At 45.5% G+C, this 22,033-nt stretch overlaps 1 protein-coding gene across 2 annotated transcripts in view; it reads right to left on the bottom strand.

Moving 5' to 3' along the window:
* The window catches only part of HHATL (hedgehog acyltransferase like), a 171,819-nt gene that overhangs the window by 29,106 nt on the left and 120,680 nt on the right, over nt 1-22,033 (bottom strand). For both annotated transcript variants that reach the window (XM_078665309.1, XM_078665310.1), the window contains exon 11: nt 16,543-16,684. In XM_078665309.1, coding sequence (XP_078521435.1) covers nt 16,543-16,684 — 142 coding nt within the window. The remainder of the gene's footprint in view (nt 1-16,542; nt 16,685-22,033) is intronic.

The following is a 22,033-nucleotide window of genomic DNA, read 5'->3' as shown; positions in this document are numbered from 1 at the left end:
CAGTTCCGCCGGACCCCGGGAGGCGGCCGCCTATGTCATGGGCGATCTTAGGCCACACCAGGGCAATAGTGAAGCTGCAGCAGGTGCAAATAAGCTTCAGACAGTGTTACAAGCGCTGCTCAGAACTCTCAACTATGACACCACCTCGGTGCCATCCGGATCTTGGCGCCTTGTGCTGGTTCCGGCCTATTCACACATCGGTCCGCTACTACAGCCACCTCACAGGCCAACGGGGCACCCCACGCCGACTTTCGGCGCAGCATTGTAGGATGGCCACACCAGTGCGGCAACTGGCTGGACACCACCTCGGTGCCATCCAGATCTCGGCGCGTTGTGCTGCCTTCGGCCTATTCGCCGCAAGTACGCACGCAACTCAGCTGCATAGCGAGTGAAACACCAAGGGGCGCCCCACTGCAGCCGAGGAACCTCCATCTTGGGGGCGACGCACAGCATCACGTTGCTTTCCAATGCAGTCAGATCCTCAAACAGCCCCCACTGACTGACGTGAACTCACAGGCCAACGGGGCGCCCCACGCCGACTTTCGGCGTAGCATTGTAGGATGGCCACACCAGTGCGGCAACTTGCTGGACACCACCTCGGTGCCATCCGGATCTTGGCGCGTTGTGCTGCCTTCGGCCTATTCGCACATCGGTCCGCTACTGACGCCGCCTCACGTGCCAACGGATTTTCTACGCTTTTTATAGCCCTATGCCGCATAACAGGTCATGTGACTTGTTTATAAAACTTTTCATTGGTTCATTTTACTTTTGGTTTCCTAATGATGGAAGGCTTGATCATATGACCTAAAAATAACACTTCTCATTGGATCATGTGGAGAAGCGTGGCTCAGTGGTTAGAGGCGGCAGACCCGGAAGCTGAGATCAGCTGTGGACCAGGGTTCGATTCCCCGCCTCGGCGGGTCTCGGGCTCAAAAAATTCCACGGACTCGATAATTCTCGTTCCGGTGCCTACTCAACTCACGGGGTCACACTCTGCGACTCTGGGCAATAGCTTGCTTAATCTCCACTATGGCCCCTCGCGGCGGGATGCCTGGCTTTCACCTTGTGGACACCCTGCCGGGGTATCTCACAGGGGAATACCAGGACGGGTTCCCTAAGCAAGCGCCGAGATGCCTACGGGTAGTCGTGCGCTATACAAGAGCGTAATCATTTCATTTCATTTAAACATTTTTTTTTCCCAAACGATGAAAGCCCCACCTTGTTTCTGGATGTTTCAGACTGAAGCTGGCGTCAGCATGAGAGCACCACCATCTCGTAGCTCCGTCGTGGCCATTCCACGAGCAATCATGGCAGCCGCTCCCCACCGGAAGCCTGCAGGAGTCGGTGGCCCCCAAGACTTTTGTAGAATCTTCAAGGCTGAGGGGACGCTTTCGAGAATGGGGTCCAAGACCTAGCAGACAAGCGTCCGAGTTCCAAGGTGTCCCAGGGCCATTTCAGTGGACCAGGCCCAAAAAGGAAAGAGCCTGCCGCCATTTTGAGAGTCCTGTGGCAGCCGCCTATCGCTGCACCGCAAGAGTGGGCGCAACTCAGCTGAATGGCGGATTTTGGCACAGTGTACCAAAAGCGGGCGGAATGGCAACTGAAACGGTAAAGGGGCGCCCCACTACAGCAGACGACCCTCCACCTGGGGAGGCCCGTTCACGCCGCCTCACCCCCCCCCCCCGGGGCGCCCCACGCCGTTATTCGGAGCAGCATTGTAGGATACCAAAACCAGTGCGGCAACTTACTGGACATCACCTGGGTGCCATCCACATCTCACCGCGTTCTGCTGCCTTGGGACTATTCGCACAACAGACCGCTACTGACGAGGCCTCCCCCCGGGACGCCCCACGCCGTTTTTCGGAGCTGCATTGTAGGATACCAAAAACCAGTGCGGCACCCAGGTAACATCACCTGGGTGCCGTCCAGAACTCAGCACGTTGTGCTGCCTTGGGACTATTCGCACAAAACACAGCTACTGACCATTGTTGCTTCTTTTTTCAAAAAAATGTTTAAATGTATTTACTGTTTTTGTTCCGTTGTATATATTTATAAGTTATTAAAGTTTTATAATCCTACTACTTTGTTGGAGTGCTATATATTTTTAATGTGACACATAATTGTAAAAACTTTGATGTACAAAGAGGCATCCCTGGAATCTTCCGCTTCAGGCTCGGTCCCCTCCCCAATCACAATACAGGATGGTTTTCAGATAGTAGGAACGCGTGTGGTGTGACGGATCTCATCGGGTGGGGGCCTTGATCTACTGTAACTCCTTTGAAGAGGGGTGATTCTTTACAGCTGGGGCCATAAACTACATCTGCAAGGCTAGGTGATAGCCTGGTACCGGCCTGGACAATCGGACACAGAGGAAGAGGAGTGTCAGAGGGTGCGGTAGTGAATAGGGCGAAAGGGAGGTATCGGGCGGGCACAGGGTGTGATTCTCAAGGAAGAGCAGCGCAGATGGGGGGAGGTTTATTGCCCATGCATAAGACAGAGAGCGGGGGTGACCAGTGCCTGGGGGAGATGCTTGCAAGGGTGGGGAGCCATGCTAAGGATTGACAGCGTGCAGAGAGTGGGTCTGGTCAAGGCATCTAAAATGGCTGCCGTGCACGACAAAAGTGTGGCATTTGAAAAAAGGCAAGATGGCGCAGACAATGTTTTTCAACACTTCCTGATTTCCTTCGAATCGAACGTTAACAGACGTTATCTCTCCCACACTACCGGTCCCCCTGTGCTTAAACGCCGAGATAGTAGGGACTGCATCCCGTGGAGATAGGCCGAGACGTCACTCAGCAAAAAAAAAAAAGTCTATAAACATACAATAAGTTAAAAGTCAATCATTCTTGTTTCCTTGTAGTACGCTCCCCAGTCCGCTTTCCGTTACCCGTACCGGGCGCACCCCACGAAAAAAAACCGATTTATTATTTTTTTTTTCCTGCGGGGCCCTTTTAAAGCCTCCACATCAAACCTAGGGGGTCAGGGAGGATCTACTATGCCCCCTTATGGTCATTTGCCCCTTCGCTTTGGCCTCCTCTTGTCTCTCGATCCTACCGAGAGACAAGATGGCTGCCGCTCCGGACTGTTTAGAATGTTGACAGACACCGGAGAAAAACAAAAAAAATTGTTTTCTTTTTTTGCCCCGCGGGGCCCTTTTAAAGCCTCCACATCAAACCTAGGGGGTCAGGGAGGATCTACTATGCCCCCTTATGGTCATTTCCCCCTTTGTTTTGGCCTCCTCTTGTCTCTCGATCCTACCGAGAGACAAGATGGCGGCCGCTCCGGACTGTTTAGAATGTTGACAGACACCGGAGAGCCAATCAGCTTCGCTTCGCGAAGTTCCGTTACGCGTCAAGTACGCGAACCGGAGCGATACCCGGGACGCTGTCACAGATATATATCTTTTTTTGAACGTTAATTTCTCAAAATCCACTGGAGCACATATATTGAGACCTAGCAAAGGCACATCGGGCTAACAGTCCCTACAATTTTGCCAAGTTTCGTGCAAATCCATTCAGCCGTTCGGGCTAAAAGTGAGGCCAACCGCCCTATGGAAATTAACATGGGAAAAACGTGTTTTGGGACCCCCCTTTTTTCTCGGCCCCCCCCTTGACGAACCCCCCACATATTTTCAGGGGCTGCTCAGAAACAAAATGTTCCATTTTCCTGAAAATTTCAGCCAATTCCGTCCACAAACGCCAAAGTTATTAGACATAGAATTTTCAAAAATCCCATAGAGAAAAAATCCTAACTATATATACCTACTGGCGACCGCCAGTAGGTAATATCCTAGTAGATATGGCACATTTTAGGAAGATTTATTCATTTTTCACGTAGCTCACTGCAGCAGCTGCAAAGGCTGCACTGTGCTACGTGAAAAGGAGAAAGGAGGAGAGTGCCCTATTTACTAAAATAATGCCTTCTCCTCCCTTCTCACTAGGGCTGGTGCTGAAATCAGCTGCCGTGTGCCACGCAGACACCTTTGCGCCATGGTGCAAGGGTGTCTCCGTGAGCCTAGCATAGGTTTTGTACTGGAAGGAACACTTCCAGTGCAAAAAACTATGCACAGACTCACTTTAACCATTTTTCCACTTTGTATGTCTGTTGTAAAGTGCAGCACAAATGCAAAATCAGAAAAGGAAGGAGAAATGAAAGCATTTCTGCTTGCTTGCGCCTACTTGAAAAGTGTACAGTTTTCTCATGCTAAACCCCCAATCTACTTTATTTAGTAAATTATGTTTTGCGGGAAAAACCTTGGTTGGCTGCATGGGAACGCCCATGCACCACCCTCGGTACGACCCATGGCACAAAGTAATGCAAAGCAGCGCTATGTGCTGCTTTGCATGACTTTTCCGTTATTTCCAGCGCTAAACAAGCTAAGCGCTGGACAGTAAATTGGCGAAAAAAGATTTTGCAACGATTTTTGTGATGCAAACACGGCACAAAATCTTAGTAAATCTCCCCTCTTGTCTCTCTCCCTCTGACGCAAGGCAGCCCAGCGGTTGCTTGCGCCAAAGAATAGTAAATCTGGGCCCTCGTTTTGGACCTCGTATTCCTGGTTCAACAAGTTACCTGTACTCAGAGGAAAATCCCACGTAATCTCTATAACTAGGAACAGGAATACCAGCCAGAATTGTCGGATTCTAGCACCACCGTGTCCCTGCACCTGAATCTGGGGAACTCCTAATGAGGCTGGGAAATATATCATTCTACGGTAATAGTGAGAATATTGCCTAGTGAAACTTAACAATTATTGTGCAAAATATACTTGTTAGATGGGCTTTCCTCACTGAAATTCACTCTTTTCCTGGGCAATAACGCACCCTTAACCGCCACTGGCAACACGTTAAAAAATGAAAAACAAGTATGGAAAAGCAACGTTGTGTATTTTTTCCTAAACATTTGCTGAGTGGCAGGTAGGATGCTCTTTTGTTTGTATCTGATGCCATCACCAGGGCAATTAATGCCCCGCGGCTTATTATAGGCATCCAGAACATCGCAATCTGTGACACTGGACTCTCTTCAAAATGCTGTGCCAGTTTCCAAACTCTCTAACCCTCATCAAAATAAGAGATGTCTCAGAGGATGGAATGGCATTAGTCAACATACAATTCGCATCACCCATCCCACTGGTGTGATTTATCTCCTCGTCAGAATCAGGGCCGGACTGGAAACCCAAAGCAGCCCTGGCAGTTTTGGCAGTCCAGCCCCCCCCCCTTCCCAGTGGGGTGGCGTTTGCAAGTGTGAAGCACAACTTCTTTTGTTACTGGGGGGAAATATTTCAGCACTGCTGCAAAACAGGCCCCCACTGCTGCAAAACCAGCCCCCACCCTGCCAGCCTTCCGGGGAAACGCCCGACTCCCCATACAGACAATCCACCCTGATCAGAATAAACCTCGTCTCTAGGAGCAAGAGGAATTTTATGGTGGGCCTTGTGTTTTTGTCACCTACAGTGACAGGGGACAGAAGGCAAAGATTGTGTAGATGAAGGAAAGGTTTTGAGTAGATTTTTATGTGCAGTCACCAAAAACAATTTAAAAATACATTTCAGATTATATTGAAAGGTTGTATGCAAAATGAAAACTCTTCATTCTCATTAAATGTCATTTTTTTACTCAGATGGCCTAACTTTACCAGATAGAGCAAGGGAGATTCCAAATTCAGTCAACAATGACAAAGTATCACAACAAATCTTTCATTTGCAAATCCTTACATAGAACTGCCTAAAACATGACGGTAGACATAGGAAGAGAGTGAGCGAAGGATTAAAAGCATTGCTCAATTCGAATTCTTAATCATGTGGGAACCTAAGAAGCACATGCAAAGGTATTAATTTGGTCTGGAAGGTGTGAACTTGGTAAAGTTATAATTACATGTTTAAAATTTGTAATACATATCTTTTATTTTTCCAGGAATTACAGTCTAAAAAAGCAATCTAATGTTGGAGAATGAAGCGCAAGAGGTCCCAATCGCATATGTATTATTGAAGTCATCTTTCGCAAATATGTTCAAAGTGCAGAAACACGGTTTAAGCAGTACTGCAGATGCCACTTGGATCAGTAAATAATAGAAAATACTATGAAGTTGCTCTAAAGTGCATTTCCCAAAACGGAGTGGTTCATCAGCAATAATTTGAAAGACCATGAATCCTCGAAGAGCAATGAAGGAGCAGGTACACGATAAAGAGAGAAACACATAGAACAGTGGGAAAAGCACAAGAGAGTGAGTGAGCAGCTCGCGAGAGCAACACAGAGTGCAGTGGGAAAAGCACACAAGAGTGAGTGAGCAGCTCGCGAGAACAACACAGAGGGCAGTGGGAAAAGCATCAGAGAGTGAGTGAACGGCTCACAAGGGAGAGAGCAACACAGAGTGCAGTGGGAAAAGCACAAGAGAGTGAGTGAGAAGCTCATGAGAGTAACACAGAGTGCAGTCATAAAAGCACAAGAGTGAGTGAGCAGCTCACAGGGGTGAGAGTAACAGAGTGCAGTGGGAAAAGCACAAGAGAGTGAGTGAGCAGCTCATGAGAGTAACACAGAGTGCAGTCGGAAAAGCAAAAGAGAGTGGGTGAGCAGCTCACAGGGGCGAGAGCAACACAGAGTGCAGTGGGAAAAGCACAAGAGAGTGAGTGAGCAGCTCCCGAGGGAGAGAGCAACACAGAGTGCAGTGGAAAAAGCACAAGAGAGTGAGTGAGCAGCTCATGAGAGCAACACAGAGTGCAGTGGGAAAAGCACAAGAGAGTGAGTGAGCAGCTCACAGGGGAGAGAGCAACAGAGTGCAGTGGGAAAAGCACAAGAGAGTGAGTGAGCAGCTCATGCGAGCAACACAGAGTGCAGTGGGAAAAGCACAAGAGAGTGAGTGAGCAGCTCACAAGGGAGAGAGCAACACAGAGTGCAGTAGGAAAAGCACATGAGAGTGAGTGAGCAGCTCACGAGTGAGAAAGCAACACAGAGTGCAGTGGGAAAAGCACAAGAGAGTTAGTGAGCGGCTCACAAGGGAGAGAGCAACACAGAGTGTAGTGGGAAAAGCACAAGAGAGTAAGTGAGCAGCTCACGAGGGAGAGAGCAGCACAGAGTGCAGTGGGAAAAGCACAAGAGAGTGAGTGAGCAGCTCACGGGTGAGAAAGCAACACAGAGTGCAATGGGAAAAGCACGAGAGTGAGTGAGCAGCTCACGAGGGAGAGAGCAACACAGAGTGCAGAGGGAAAAGCAGAAGAGAGTGAGTGAGCAATTCGCGAGAGCAACACAGAGGACAGTGGGAAAGCACAATAGAGTGAGTGAGTGGCTCATGAGGGCGAGAGCAACACAGAGTGTAGTGGGAAAAGCACAAGGGAGAGAGCAACACAGAGAGCAGAGGGAAAAGCAGAAGAGAGTGAGTGAGCAATTCGCGAGAGCAACACAGAGGGCAGTGGGAAAGCACAATAGAGCGAGTGAGTGGCTCATGAGGGCGAGAGCAACACAGAGTGCAGAGGGAAAAGCAGAAGAGAGTGAGTGAGCAATTCGCGAGAGCAACACAGAGGGCAGTGGGAAAGCACAATAGAGTTAGTGAGCGGCTCAGAAGGGAGAGAGCAACACAGAGTGCAGTGGGAAAAGCACAAGAGAGTAAGTGAGCATCTCATAAGAGCAAGAGCAACACAGAGGGCAGTGGGAAAAGCACAAGAGAGTGAGTAAGCAGCTCATGAGAGCAACACAGAGTGCAGTGGGAAAAGGACACGAGTGAGTGAGCAGCTCATGAGAGCAACACAGAGTGCAGTGGAAAAAAGCACAAGAGAGTGAGTGAGCAGCTCACGAGGGAGAAAGCAACACGGAGTGCAGTGGGAAAAGCACAAGAGAGTGAGCGAGCAGCTTGTGAGAGCAACATAGAGTGCAGTGGGAAAATCACAAGAGAGTGAGCAACTCGCAAGAGCAACACAGAGGGCAGTGGGGAAGCACAAGAGAGTGAGTGAGCAGCTCACCAAGGAGAGAGTAACACAAAGTGCAGTGAGAAAAGCACACGAGAGTGAGTAAGCAGCTTGTGAGAGCAACACAGAATGCAGTGGAAAAAGCACAAGAGAGTGAGTGAGCAGCTCACAAGGGAGAGAGCAACACAGAGTGCAGTGGGAACATTACAAGAGAGTGAGCAACTCGCAAGAGCAACACAGAGGGCAGTGGGAAAACACAAGAGAGTGAGTGAGCAGCTCACCAAGGAGAGAGTAACACAAAGTGCAGTGAGAAAAGCACAAGAGAGTGAGTAAGCAGCTTGTGAGAGCAACACAGAATGCAGTGGGAAAAGCACAAGAGAGTGAGTGAGCAGCTCACAAGTGAGAGAGCAACAAAGAGTGCAGTGGGAAAAGCACATGAGAGTGAGTGAGCAGCTCATGAGGGCGAGAGCAACACAGAGAGCAGTGGGAAAAGCACAAAAGAGTCAGCAAACAGCTCACGAGAGCAACACAGAGTGCAGTGGGAAAAGCACAAGAGAGTGAGCAAGCAGCTCACGAGGGAGAGAGCAACACAGAGTGCAGTGGGAAAAGCACAAGAAAGTGAGTGAGCAGCTCATGAGAGCAACACAGAGTACAGTGGGAAAAGCAGAAGAGAGTGAGTGAGCAGCTCATGAGAGCAAGAGTAAAAGGGAGCGCAGGGGCAGATACTAGGTGGGGGAGAAGCACATGAGGGAGAGAGCTAGGAAAACATGCAATCGCATAGAGTGCTTAATCAAAAGCAAAAAAGTTGTTCCCTAAAAGTGAGCAGTGGAAGGGTATAATTCAGCCAATCAAAGCTATGGCTGTGCTCCAGGGCAGGGGTAAACACAAGAACAGGAAGGCAGCCCATTAAATAAGAAGCAAGTAAATGAGAGTGACAGTAAAGCCAGCCAACGGTAAGAAATGGTCGGTTTGTGAGATCAGTGTACATTTTTTGTAAGCCCATAAAAGGTCTCAGCGCTGTCTGGTAAGTGAGACCTAAAAGGGGAGGGTAAAATAGCATTTTTCACATTGTGCAAAGATCTGAACTTCTATTGCTTGAAGGTTGAAAAAGACAAGGACAATGGTAAGTGGACAATTGTAAAGTGATTAAAAATGTCACTAATATCACAATAAAATAAGGATGCGCCCTTAACATACACTATGAAATGTACCTTATAGACTACTTTGAAAGGCACACGGTGGGATGTTAAATACTAGAGGGATCCAGAGTTACTTTCTTCATTAGCTTTGAGTTCATCAACAGAGATTCCCTCTGCCAGGGGGAGTGGAGTATTCGCTGGTGGTGTTTCTGGTTAGGTACGTTATCATGGTGGATATGAAAATGTAGTGCTATAGGATGTTTCAGGTGGCCTGGATTTCAGCAAGCTTTGTGATTAAAGGGAATCTTCGAGTTGGGTCATTTTTTAATGTTTTATGGTGAAATGTGATGAAAGGTCATAGCTTGTTTCCTGAGTCACTTTAGTGCCTGATTCTTTTCTGTAGCTGATTAATAACATAGTGCCTGTCTGTCAAATACAATATCAGAGAGTCAGATAACAGACAGATTCAGTGGTTGATGACTTTGAAAAAGGTTATGCTTCTGTTATGGATGGCTTGCAATAGGGGCTTTAGCCACAGTGATGAGGTACCTTACTTGAAGAGAAGTGTCTTCAGGTTGATAGGATCATTGCTGAATTGGATTTTGATCAATTTATTTTCCTGCTTGTTGATAGAATTGTTGGTGTTTTAGAGTGTGGAAGGCTTTGGTTTAGTGGACTTCAGCTTAACCAGAGGATCAGTGTTGATGTTGGTTTTCAGGGTGGTGTTGAATCTGTTGTTGATATTCAGTGAAACATGGGAAATAGTCAGCAACGTAGAAGGGTATAGCTTGAATGTTCCCTTAGTAAGGGTGGTTTGGCTTGGTCCATGATGGACCACTGGTCTCTAATGGAAGAGGAAGTGAGAGGCAGGGTAGCTAGCCAGGTACATGAAGTTGGAAGTTGTGGGTTGCAGGAGAGTCACTAGTACTTGTTGATGAATGTGATGCCTCACAGAGTCTGTAAAAGGAAGGGAGGGAGGGAGGCACCCATTCAGGGTAGCCCCTTTCCATCAACCTGTGAATTCTGATGTTTTGCTCCACTTGAAAAGCCTTGGCTGTAATGCAATTCCTTGTCATCCTTTGGAGATCATCACTGGGAATGCTCCACTTAAGGACATCTGGGTGGCTGCTGAAGGACTGGAGCAGGCGTTTGCCTGCTGTAGGTTTGCTATACAAACTCTTCTGCAACCTACCATCTTTCTTTCTCTGTTACATTTGATCCCCATTCTTTTTTTCCTTTCATCTGCCTTTTCCCTTCCTTCTTACATCCCCCCTCCGACCATCCAACCCTTCTTCTCAGTTTGAAATAGGATTTTGCTATATTTGATATCTGCCTTATTCCTGCAGACTCCCATTTGGGTGGGCTAGGGAGATACATTTTAATGAATTTGGTATGGTAACCACAGGGCCAGCTCTAGGGTGGTGCGATCAGTGCCACCACACTGGGCGCTGACTTTGGGGTGTGAGGCACTGTGTTTTCAAGTACAATATGGTTTTGAAAAGCACCTGCAGCCATGTTCCTTGCCTCCACTAGTTTTCAGGCAACCATACCAATGTCAAGATAAGTCTGGTGATTGATGGACCTGCAGCAGAGAGATCGAACTTTTGTCTAGTGGAAGTTTTGACTCATCATAAAGTAGCAAACAAGGTTAAAATGCCTGCTGCAAAGCATGTGTAACATGCAGATCACAAAGTGCATGTAACCTAAATAGGTCAGTGGGTTACTGCTTCTGTCAGAGAGTCCCTTTTATTACTTGCAGTTTATAAGTTTCAATCCTTATATAGAACAGTGAGCTATGTACTATGATCAAAGAGCTGCTTGCAAACTGCAAAGTATAGATAAGAGTATTATGATTTTTTCCTCAGTTTTTCATTGTTCTAATTTTGCAAAAAGGGTTCAATTGGGTAGAAATCAATTCTTATTAGTAAAGCCAACCCCCGACCTTTTACCTTTTAAATTCCGAGTTTCTGCTTTTCCAGACCAAACACTCTCAAACTATTCTTTCTACCACTATAGATGACATGTGACTCCTGCACCTTGTAGTCCTCAGTCTTATGTAACATTTCCTGTACACAGATTCACACACATAATTCATTGCCTCTGTGTAATGTGCGTGTGATGTCAGGTGCTCTGACACCCTACATTAGTGTGAGTGGTGATAGAAAACAAAAGAAATGCATGTGAGGGAGACTGATTATGGAGACTTGAGGGGCACTGTTAAAAGGTGGGTGTGCGGGAATCCAGGTGCCACCAGCGCTAAAGCCGGCCCTGTTTAACCATATTCTGTTTGTAACTTTCTTAATATATATATTTGTTCTACTATTGGAGAAGATGCAGAAAATATGTCCACGATATGTTTTCTCAGAATAATAAGATGATCTATTATTTACTTACTTTGGATGTATGATGTGATACAAGACTGCATTGTTGTCCTTGTTCAAAGTATATATCTTACTTCTTATATACAGGGGATAAGTTTGCTTTCTGCTGTTTGTTTATACTTCTAAGATGGTGCCTGCTTGTTCTCAACACAATTGTCCTTTGTCTATTTTGGCACAATACTTAAGCAAAATCCTACGGCAGCTGGTCATGTGATCAAGGCTGAAAATGTGTTTTACTTCTTTGCTGATACATGGACACACAGAATAAATCTGATGGTGATTCCTTCTCTTAATGTGCGTGTGATTTTGTTTGAGAGGACAGAGATTTACTGCTGGCTTGCTCCGCCAGCTTCACGCGACACTCTCACTGGGCTTCTATGGAGCTAAACAACATAAATATAGTTATGGTTAGGTCAGCGTTCCCATGGGGTAGTTAAACTTAGGTCAGGAAATGTTTTTTTTGTTTTGCTAACACTGTTGGACTGTCTGATGAATCGCCACAAATCTTTCCTAAAAAATGCTTTTCTTTGCCTAGTTTGTGCATGGACATTTTTGGAGTGATCCATCAAGCGTGAGCTGACAAAAAAGCGGGTCCCAAAACACAAAATCCCCATGCATTTTCCATGGACTTCTTTAGGCAGGGCTACAGCAAAAACAGCTGAACAGAATTACAACAAATGTGGCAGGATGTTAGATCTTGGTCCGCAGATTGTACTTATTGTGGTTTGGTGTCAGTCCGTACAGCAGTTTTTGAGATATTAAGGCTTAAGAATGTTAGAATATCTGAATGGTTGGGTCTGCAAGAGTCTCTTGAGAGAGTCTCGCTGGAGTGCCAATTTAAAAATAGAGCATTCTGATTGGCTCAGGGAGCTCTGGATCCCTTTAGCCATATCGTTTCTGTGGGAGTCAGATTCTGGTGGGAGCAAGCACTCTGATTGGCTGGCAGCAACATAAGAAAAATGTTACTGGCAGCCAGTCAGTCAGTCAGTCATGTACTTTATTCGATAACTTAATATCATAAAAAGGCACAGATACAAAAATCACCACATATATACAAATTCACAATCAAAACATTAAAAGATACCATAAAATCTATTACATAAAATCTATTACATTTAAATTTCATAAGTGTTCAATCAAGGGACAGTTATAACACTAAAATAATTCCATACGTGGATAAACATTAAAAATTTCAGTAAAAAGGTACCCTAAATGCTGAGAATAAAATGAACAGGCAATACCATATGCAATAGACTAAAAATAAACCACATCTTCATTCCTAATTAAACTACAGCTCCCATAAGGCCTAATCTTTTCTTCATCCTATTAATACGCACCGCTGCCACTAGAAAATTTGCAACATGAAAAGTGATTCGAGTACTATCCAGGAGTTGCAGATAAAGGAGTGCCGGCCTGACCTGCACAAACCCCGCTCCCCTTAACACTGGTACCAGATACTTTTTCCTAATGTCTGCGTAATACTCGCAGAACATTACAAAATGCATAGTGTCTTGTAATAAGAAATTATCGCACTTACAAGGTTCGGCATCATCGGGTATTCCCCATTTAGGGAAATCTCCCAGTGTAAGGTGAATTGTATTAAATCGAAATCTGGTTAGTAAATTCCGATGGAAAGGGCGAGTAACTAATTTCAAGTAGGGCTCGATTCCCGGTGAGCTCACCAGACCATAGTTCGCTCTTACCATAGGTTTTTCAGCTCTAATTCCTCCCTGTCAGAAGAAAGAAGGTTTGCCATAGCATTTTTAATCAGATCTACATCTTCTTTCTTAATGGTTTCCGGTGCCAAAAAAAGCCCAGGACGACCACGTTTTTTGAGGGTGGATTCAATGTATGCTAGCCCTGGGATTTTACTAGCCTTATCTAGAGCTAGGCAGTCTTTTAAGATCATATGGTTCAGGGAGATCTCCTGATTGAGCCAGGTCTTAAGCCAGCATATTATCGGGGCTATTTTCAGTAAATCAGTAACATAACTCAGCCCAAATTCTGCATGGATCGAAAAAGTAGGGGTGGACTGAGGTACAGACAATAGGGATTTTAGAAATATATTTTCTACCACTTGAATTTGGTGGTGTTGTGTACTATACCCCCAGATGTCGGAGCCATATGTAGCCATTGCTAGGCGCTTGGTCTTATACACCTTCACAAAGGCTTCCATGGGTCTAGCCCCAAGACGTTTTGAAAATCCCATAAGGGCTGATGTAGACCTGGCAAATACATTTCTTTTATGTTTCATTTGAGGACCCAGGACCCTTTTTCATCAAACAAGATCCCTAAATAGGTAAACACAGGGACCCTTTTAACCTCATCACTCCCACAGAAAAAGGATATCGTTTTTTTCCCCTACTTTGATCCCCCACTATCATAACATGGGATTTTTTTGCGTTTATTTTCAGTTCCAAAGATTCCATAAATTTGCCGAACGTGTCCAGCAGTTTATTTAAACCAACACCAGTGCGCGCCAATAAAACGGCGTCATCTTCGTAGAGGAGAACCGGTATAATTGTTTCTCCTAAACGCGGGACATCTAATGTAGCTCCGTTCAGGGCGGGTTCTAGAGCATTTATATAAAGCTTACTGGCAGCCATTAGAGGAATTGGGGACTTAGTCCCCTGTCCTGAAGTTGCAAAATATGTTATATAAGTGGGCAGGGCCTAGACCCTAGGCCAAAACCTAAAAGAAAACAAATAGAGATTTTTTCGCCACGATCCCGTGGGACTCCCATGGAATTGCAAAAAAAGAAAGTGTCAGTCTTTAATTGGGGGGGGGGGGCGTGCACAGCCCGCCCCCCACCCTGGGTTGTTTTGGGCCCCGGTGACCGCATCCCCTGGGGTTCAATGTATTTAATAAAGGGTGGGGGTCGTCTGGCTCCTATCCCTGTGCTGTTTTTGGCCCCAAGGACCTAATGCCTTTTGCCCCATTTAATTATTATGCAAAGGGGGCACGTGGCCCTCATCTCGGAGCCATATTTGTCAGCAACCCCACCCCCAGCACCCAACTGAATTATTATGCGGAGGAGGTCATGCGGCCTGAGTCCCTGGGCAGTATTTGGCCATGAGAACACCTTCCCTGATGGCCTAAAGTATTTTTTAAGTGGAGGGGGGTCACGCTGCCCTGCTCCCGAGCCTTTAAAAGTTGCTGGGAGCCGACTGGGGTCGCAGATGACCTGGGGCTCCCCAGTGTCTCCCAACAAGATGTTTGTGGGCACTGGGGCACCCACCTATAATTAATTTAGGCCCCAGGGGATGGGGTGCCCGGGGACATAACGGACTTGGGGTGGGATTATGCGCAGCTGCCTCCTCTTTATATTAAGGCAAGGTCCTGGGGGATGGGGTCCCTGGGGCCATGATAGGCATCAGGAGGGGGGACTGTGCAGCTCTCCCCCTTTATAATGTCATGTGGGCCCTGAGTGGGGTCTAATAAGGCTCTGGGTGTAAATAAGGTTCCACCCCTGGTGCTAGAGTCCTTGCAACCTAATTAGGTTTGAAAGGGGGGGGGGCTACACTGCCCTTTCCTCTTTTTATTGTATTTTTCCCCAGGGGATGGGGTCTCTGGGGACTTTTAAGGCTCGGGTTGGGTGCTGCACAATACCTCCCCTTAGATTTTGGTCCCAGGGTGGTGTCCCCATGGCCCAAAAAGCTCAAGGAGGGTGCCTCATGTCCTCCTCCCATGTTTAATTGTATAATCTTATATAAAATACAGCCCTAAGGGATGAGATCCCCCCCGGGGCCTAACAAGGCTCAGGGAGGAGGGTCACGCATGTGGCTCTCCTCCCTTCTATAATGTGAAGCGGCCACAGGGATGGTGTTTCCAGGACCAAATAAGGCATAGGGAGGGGGTCCATGTGCCCCCTGCCTCTTTCAAAAAACAGACGGCCCTGAGGAATGGAGAGAGTGGCTAATCTACCCCTGAAGACCAACCCTACACCATTCACATCACTGAATGTGCATGTATAAGGTTCACACCCTGCTTGGTGTTTGCCCACAGGGCCTGGTGCACGCCAAGCTCTGTGGCTAACCCCCACTGCGCACACAGCCGAAGGTTGTGCTCAGCGTGGTGTTGGCTGCCTGCTGGGGTTTTGGCCATAGGGCCTAGTGGCATGCTAAGCCTTTTGGCCAACCCCCCACTGCACACGGCCGAAGGTTGTGCACAGTGTGGGGTTGGCTGCCTGTAGGGGGTTTGCTGTAGGGCCTGCACACAGAGTTACTCTTCAATATAAATATTCATAACATGTTCAATACCTCTACACACGACTGATGCATTAGGATCACATGCATTTTGTAAACACTTACACACATTAGCTGGATAGAGGCAGTACAAAATGAAGTAGAAAAGTAGTATGGTAGTTACCCGCCACTATGTACACTATAAATCAAATTAACACACTCATTGAAGGATGCCATCAGTGATGTCATCAATGATGTCATCAATTATGTCATTTGAAAGGTCATAAATGATGTCATAGAACATGTCTTGTGGGATATAATATGTGAGGTCATAAGCAGTGCACGGCGGTGGCACAAGTTATAGTAACCTCTGCTAAATACAACCAGTGAATTTCTGTGTTTTTTTGAGTTCAGAACGTTAATGTTGTCACTGACATATTCACCAAACTACAACGCTAGTTTGACCTTTATTTTTTTCCCAGTGAATATAGATATTTATAGGTGTGTGTGTATAAAAAACTTTTGTAGGTGGCCCCAGTATTTTTATCTGTGGCCCAATGTTTGCCCTCCTCAAAGTTCCCTTTTAGAGGTGTCACTCACTGTAAGTGACAGATGGTGAGGTATTCCAACAAGCCAAAAACATCAGCTGGCACTGCCAGTTTTATTAAAAAAAAAGGGCAGTGTGTGTAGCCAGGCAGTAAACCCCATCCATTTCTATAACTGAGTCCACCATCCCTTTTGCTTGATTTTCTAACCTCTCAGAACTCTTCTCAGTGAAGCTTGATAGATCTCTAGCCCAAGAGTGGCTGGATTGGCGTAAATAGTCAGGAATATTGAAGAGGAAAGGATCCCATTTGACACATGGTCTCTTCTTCCCTCATGAATAGATGCAATTATAATATCCATTCTGGAAAGTAGTGAAAGAATTAAGATGTTTTTACCTGTAATTAAAATCCTCTTGGAAACAAGCAGAGCGAAGTTCAAGCTGTTCAGGGACAGGATGTTATAAAGAATAATAGCCCAGAAGTTGGCAGCACCAAAGAGCCCCCTGATTCTCCGAGACATTGCTTCTGACATGTTGGCCTATCAATGACATAAAATGAGAGATTAAGTGGATAGTGAAAGCAAATTAAATCAGTGAACACATTTAATATTTGATATTTAAAATACATAGGTAAGGCATCTGGAATCATGCAATTTTGTGACTGTGGAGTTTTCCCTATAATTTTGGAGTTGCCACATTTGCCACATACCCCATAATCTGCTGCATAATCTGCAGATTTTAAGAAAAGAATGTTTCTTGCACTAATGGATGAAAAGTTAATAAACATGCAGTGATACAGGTTGCTGAGCAGTGGAAGGACCTTCCCAAAGGTCCACCAGTCACCTTTCTGTTGCTTATTGCTGTATTTGAATGTTAAATTGGTATTAATAAGATGAAAACTTTGCCCATACAGTATTAATGTGTGTAAAAATGAAAAAATAATGGCCTAATGGTGTCACAAAATATGCTGCATTACGCTGCATAATTTGCTTTTTGATGCAGCATAATTTTGTCAACCCTACCAGATAATTTGATCCTCCCCTGCACCATAATGCCATGGGCCCTTAGCATAGGGTGCCTATTTACCAAGGATAAGCAGTAGCGTAACAGAAGATCATGGGTCTTCCTGTAGAATGTGGGGAGGGCCTCCTGAGTCTATAGTAGCTCACAGACCTTCATTGGCTTTGAGTTGAATTGGTGAACCCGGATTGGTGGAGCATAGGACCCTGGAAGCAGTATATGCAGAAAATAATGAAGACCTGCATTTCACAATGGGGGGACTACGGACGTCATTGAGACAAAAGCAAAGTTCATTAAACATCCTTGGGCCAGATGTAGGTAATCCCCGATTACCGATTCTTAAATACCGAATCATACCGATTCGGTATTTAAGAGCTGGCAATCGGGATGTAGGTATATTTACCGAATTAATTACCGAATCGGTATGATTCGGTAATTAATGAAGCGGTATTTACCGAGTCTGTAACTGCCATTGTTTCCTATGGGCCTTGAGGCCCATAGGAATCAATGTCAGTTACCGAATCGGTAAATACCGATTCGGTAATTGGGGGAAATATTGAAGGGTGGCAGGGTGTCACTTTGACACCCTGTTGCACCCCTCAATTGTGCATGGGTGCACATGTTGGTGACATACATGCCCTTAGGGCATGTATGTCCGCAACATGGCCCTGTGTAAAAAGCAAAAAAAAATGCTTCTTAAATGGTTTTCTTAATTTACCACCAACTAATAGTTGGTGATAAATTAAGAATTCCTAAACCCTTGTAGCACTGAAAACAGTGCTACCTACATCTGAAATTACAGAATCGGTAATTTTACCAATTCGGTATTTTACCGAATCGGTAAAATTACAGAATCGGTAAAATTACCGATTCTGTAATTTCACATTCCCCTACATACCAATGTCCAAATACCGGTCGGAAACGGCCGAAAATCGGTATTTTCGGCCGTTTCCGACCGGTATTTGGACACCTACATCTGGCCCTATGTCTATTGATATCCACCGCAAAGCATTGATGCGGCTCCCTGTAGGTTGCATGGAGGATGGCTACGCCCTCTTGCCTCTGCGATTCGTGAGTACCACAAATATTGTTGCTCCTTTCGCAAACAAAATGGCGAGTTCCGATCACACTTCTGAACATTGCCAGATACCACACTACAAAGCAGTCTATTTAACAAACAAAAGCTTTCCCAAAACAAATGCAAGTAAAACATTTGGTCCACTGAGAGATGAGGAAATATCATTTTCTAACCACATCATGGCTGATTACACTGTCTAAACTGAGCATCAAAGAGTGAAATTACTAGGTAATATTTGTTTGAATATCAGGTGTGCCAAAGGTTTCTGAAACATACTTACAGAATCTTTCATACTAGCCAAGTGGTCGTATTGCCCAATCCCCCCTTAGTAAGTGCAGGGTATCATGGTTAAAACTTGTTGAATAGGGGCCACTTCTAGTGTAGCAGTTCATCCTAAGGGCTTTTTTGGTGTGACATGAGGAGGCACTGGCAGAAGGTATTCTAAGATATGGAGTGACCACAGTACTCAGCATATCCTTACAGTCCATGTTCAATGTGGAAAGGAGACTTATCTAAAATGGCCATTATGGTAATATAGACTGAGTGAAGTTGATGGATTGGATGCTTCAAGGGTACAGTGAGGTCCTCCCTGAAGTTGTATAAAAGGCAAAAGAGAAAGGGTTGAGTCATACTGAGTACGGGAGAAGTGAGGTATCTTGAAAAAACCCAGCAGATATCCTGTCAAATTCACAGTTCTCCAACCTCATCTAGATGTGGGAGAACTGTTGGGTTTCCACCAATGGAGCTAACTGGCCGCAAAGTCCGAAACCTTTGACCCAGTGAGACTTCTACCACTGGTCTCCCTGGTCAAAGTGGCAATCACTGCATCACATTTAGGATGGGGAAAAAATAATTGGGGTTTCCTGTCTGGAACTGCCACTCAAGGTGTGGCGGTCCTGGGCAGGGAATTAAACAATGGCCTGGACGTAAAGGGAAAAAACTCTTTGCACATCAGTGTTGTTGATTTTTATTTTCCTATAATAAATTCCACCTTTGGAAGTTCGTTTTGAAAGATAAAAAAGGTTTGCTGGCACGCAAAAAAACATGGCACCAGTTTAGCAAATTGTTTTACCTTTAATGCAATGCCGTGGTAGAGGTTGCAATTACAGCACTGAGATCTCAAAATAAGACAGGCAGACTTCCAGGGAAGCAGAAACGGGGTCCTCCATGATCCTCGTGCGCTGCCCACTAGTCTAATGGTTTAGTGTCTTCACAGCCTCTCTAATAGACCGTAATCAAGCTCATACTAGAATCTCTGACTTTACACTTTCTATCTGCCTGCATACTCAAAGACAAAAAGGACAATTGATGGACAGAATGCAGAGCAATGGCATACATTCACCCCAGTTCAGAGATCTGGGCCTGAATCAATTGTTTCTTGCTCACCATGCCATTCCAGTTTGAACCCAGCCATATGCAAATCAGTCTTGACCCTGTGCCCAATGGGAACAGTCAAGCCCGAACTGCCAGGCAAGGTCCTCCCTGGACTGGAAACAAGCATCCTACGACCAGTTTCGCGGTTTCACCCCCTCATCAGCCAGGATAGCTTGACTCCAGTGGCATGGAGAGCACTGGACCCAAGTCTGGGCATACCCGTCCCTCTTGGGGTGACAAATGCAAAAAGAACAATTGATGGAAAGAATGCAGAACAATGTCATACATTCACCCCAGTACAGAGATCTGGGCCTGAATCCATCGGTTTTTTGCTCACCATGCCATTACAGTTTGAACCCAGCCATATACAAATCAGCCTTGACCCTTTGCCCATAGGGAACTGTATTGTGTTTTATCTAGGTACCTGAATCAATATCCTATTCTTTGCCCTTGTCCGGTTATAAATCAATAATATCCCTGCAAACGGCACAGAAACCCTTTTTCATAATTCGGTCATAGCGCATGCTTTCACATTAAGCATGCCTATTCCTCCAGCCCCCTAGAAAGCACACCGAGTTCTTAAACAAATCCAAACCTCCAGCTAACCTGGGAAATCCCCTCTGCTATTGTTTTGATTTCGTCCGAGAACTCCTGTAATACTGATAGAACGACCAGTTCTTAATGACATCTTTATTGACGTCTTATGTCCATCCTTACGTCAAACCCGGCACCTTTCAGGTATAAATATACCAACGCTGCCTTAAGCAAGGACACGGTGGTGGTGAATCTGGAGCAGCGACTACTTGCCGAGAGCCCAGCTGATGAGAGCCCACGGACGCTGCCCCTCCCTTTTGACGCGCTGAGAGAGACGCTGTCTTTTCTCCTGCCGAGAAATCCAGCTTCTGGCGCTTCCAGCTTGCCCTTGCGGGTGAACTGGGATATCGAGTTCTGAGAGAGAGATACCAGCCCTCCTGCCTGCAAATCCCCAGGTACTGAACTGACTAAACCCTTACAGAGAATTCTTGAGTCAGATTCTTGGCAAACCAAACTTAACTTAAACTGCTACTTACTTACTCCTTCCCATGTATTAGGCTTAGGTCAGGTACACCGGGGTAGGCATAGTTAGAAGCACCAGTTGAGTACGATTAGTCAAATGTATATATGTATGTATCTATTTTATCCATTTTAAAGTATCGTATGGCTAAGAAACCATATCAATGCTTTTACAGTATTATTTCATAATCCTGCTTTTACTGTATGCACTTTACTTAACTATAAGTATTGCAATTGTAGCGATTCATTTCTCTTGTATGAGAAAAGAGACTGATCAATAAATAACACCTTTTATTGAAAACGCCCGTCTCTCCTTTTCTCTGCAATCTGGTGAAACTAAGTACGCACGTATTGACTGAGTAAAATAGCTGTCTTTTGTTTTCACACGACTCTAGAGATATACTCTTGATCAGGGAGAGCAAAGTTGTCATGTTCTATGGTTGTCAGAAACTAAATCCCTTCTTGTCTATCCAGGGAGGTTAAACTCCTCCTCGCTTATTCGAGAAAGTTTCTAGTGAACTCTGAGCTAGCTGGCACACAAAAACTTAAGTCTAATATCGTCAGTAGGAGACCTAGTTAACCTCTGTCCTACGTCTATATTACTGAAGATATTATTCCAATGCGCAGAGCCTATTGGGAATATAGGAACTACAGTACATGGCGCCCAACGTTTGGTAAGGCGATAAATCTAACGCAAGGCATTAGAGTAACTCAGTCGTGCTTTTTCACACAGACCCTTTCTCCCGTAAATACTCCAAAGACGTCTGGAGTGGGTCAAAGGTTAAAATCCGCCGGAACTTAGTGGAAAGAGATTTCTATTTATAGTTTTTAGTTTATTCAACGTTGAAGGATACAGTGTTCCAAAATATTGTGCACCTAATCTTTGTTTCCTTGAATCTGCAACAAAAAACCTTCTTGTCAGTAAAATGTCAGACAATGAAGAAGAAAGGGAGGCAGCTAGAATAGCAGCCCAACTCCTAGCGGAAGACAAAAGTCTCCTAAAGCAAGACCCGGGTGCAATACTCATCCCGGTCAGCATAAGAAAAACTATAACTCTTAAGCTAATAGAAAATGGACTAACATCGAGAGGTGGTACAGTCATATTCGTAATTGAGGCACATGAATATCGGCAGACAGAGGTATTCTATTCATGGATAAACTTTCCAGCAGCAAACGCTGTCACACATGAGTTCCACTATTACAAAATAGAGGAACCACCGGATGAGTACACTCCTTTCGAGGAGGTGGAAATACCATTAAAATACCAAGAGCACCTGCTCTGGTTTAAAGGCGCCCTAAAACATAATGATCACATCACCAGGCTCGGTACACTAGGTAGACCAGGAGCAACGTGGCCGGTTCT

This window comes from Lissotriton helveticus, chromosome 10 (genome assembly GCF_964261635.1).
Source record: "Lissotriton helveticus chromosome 10, aLisHel1.1, whole genome shotgun sequence".
NCBI lineage: Eukaryota > Metazoa > Chordata > Amphibia > Caudata > Salamandridae > Lissotriton > Lissotriton helveticus.
This window is presented reverse-complemented; position numbering and strand designations above follow the sequence as displayed.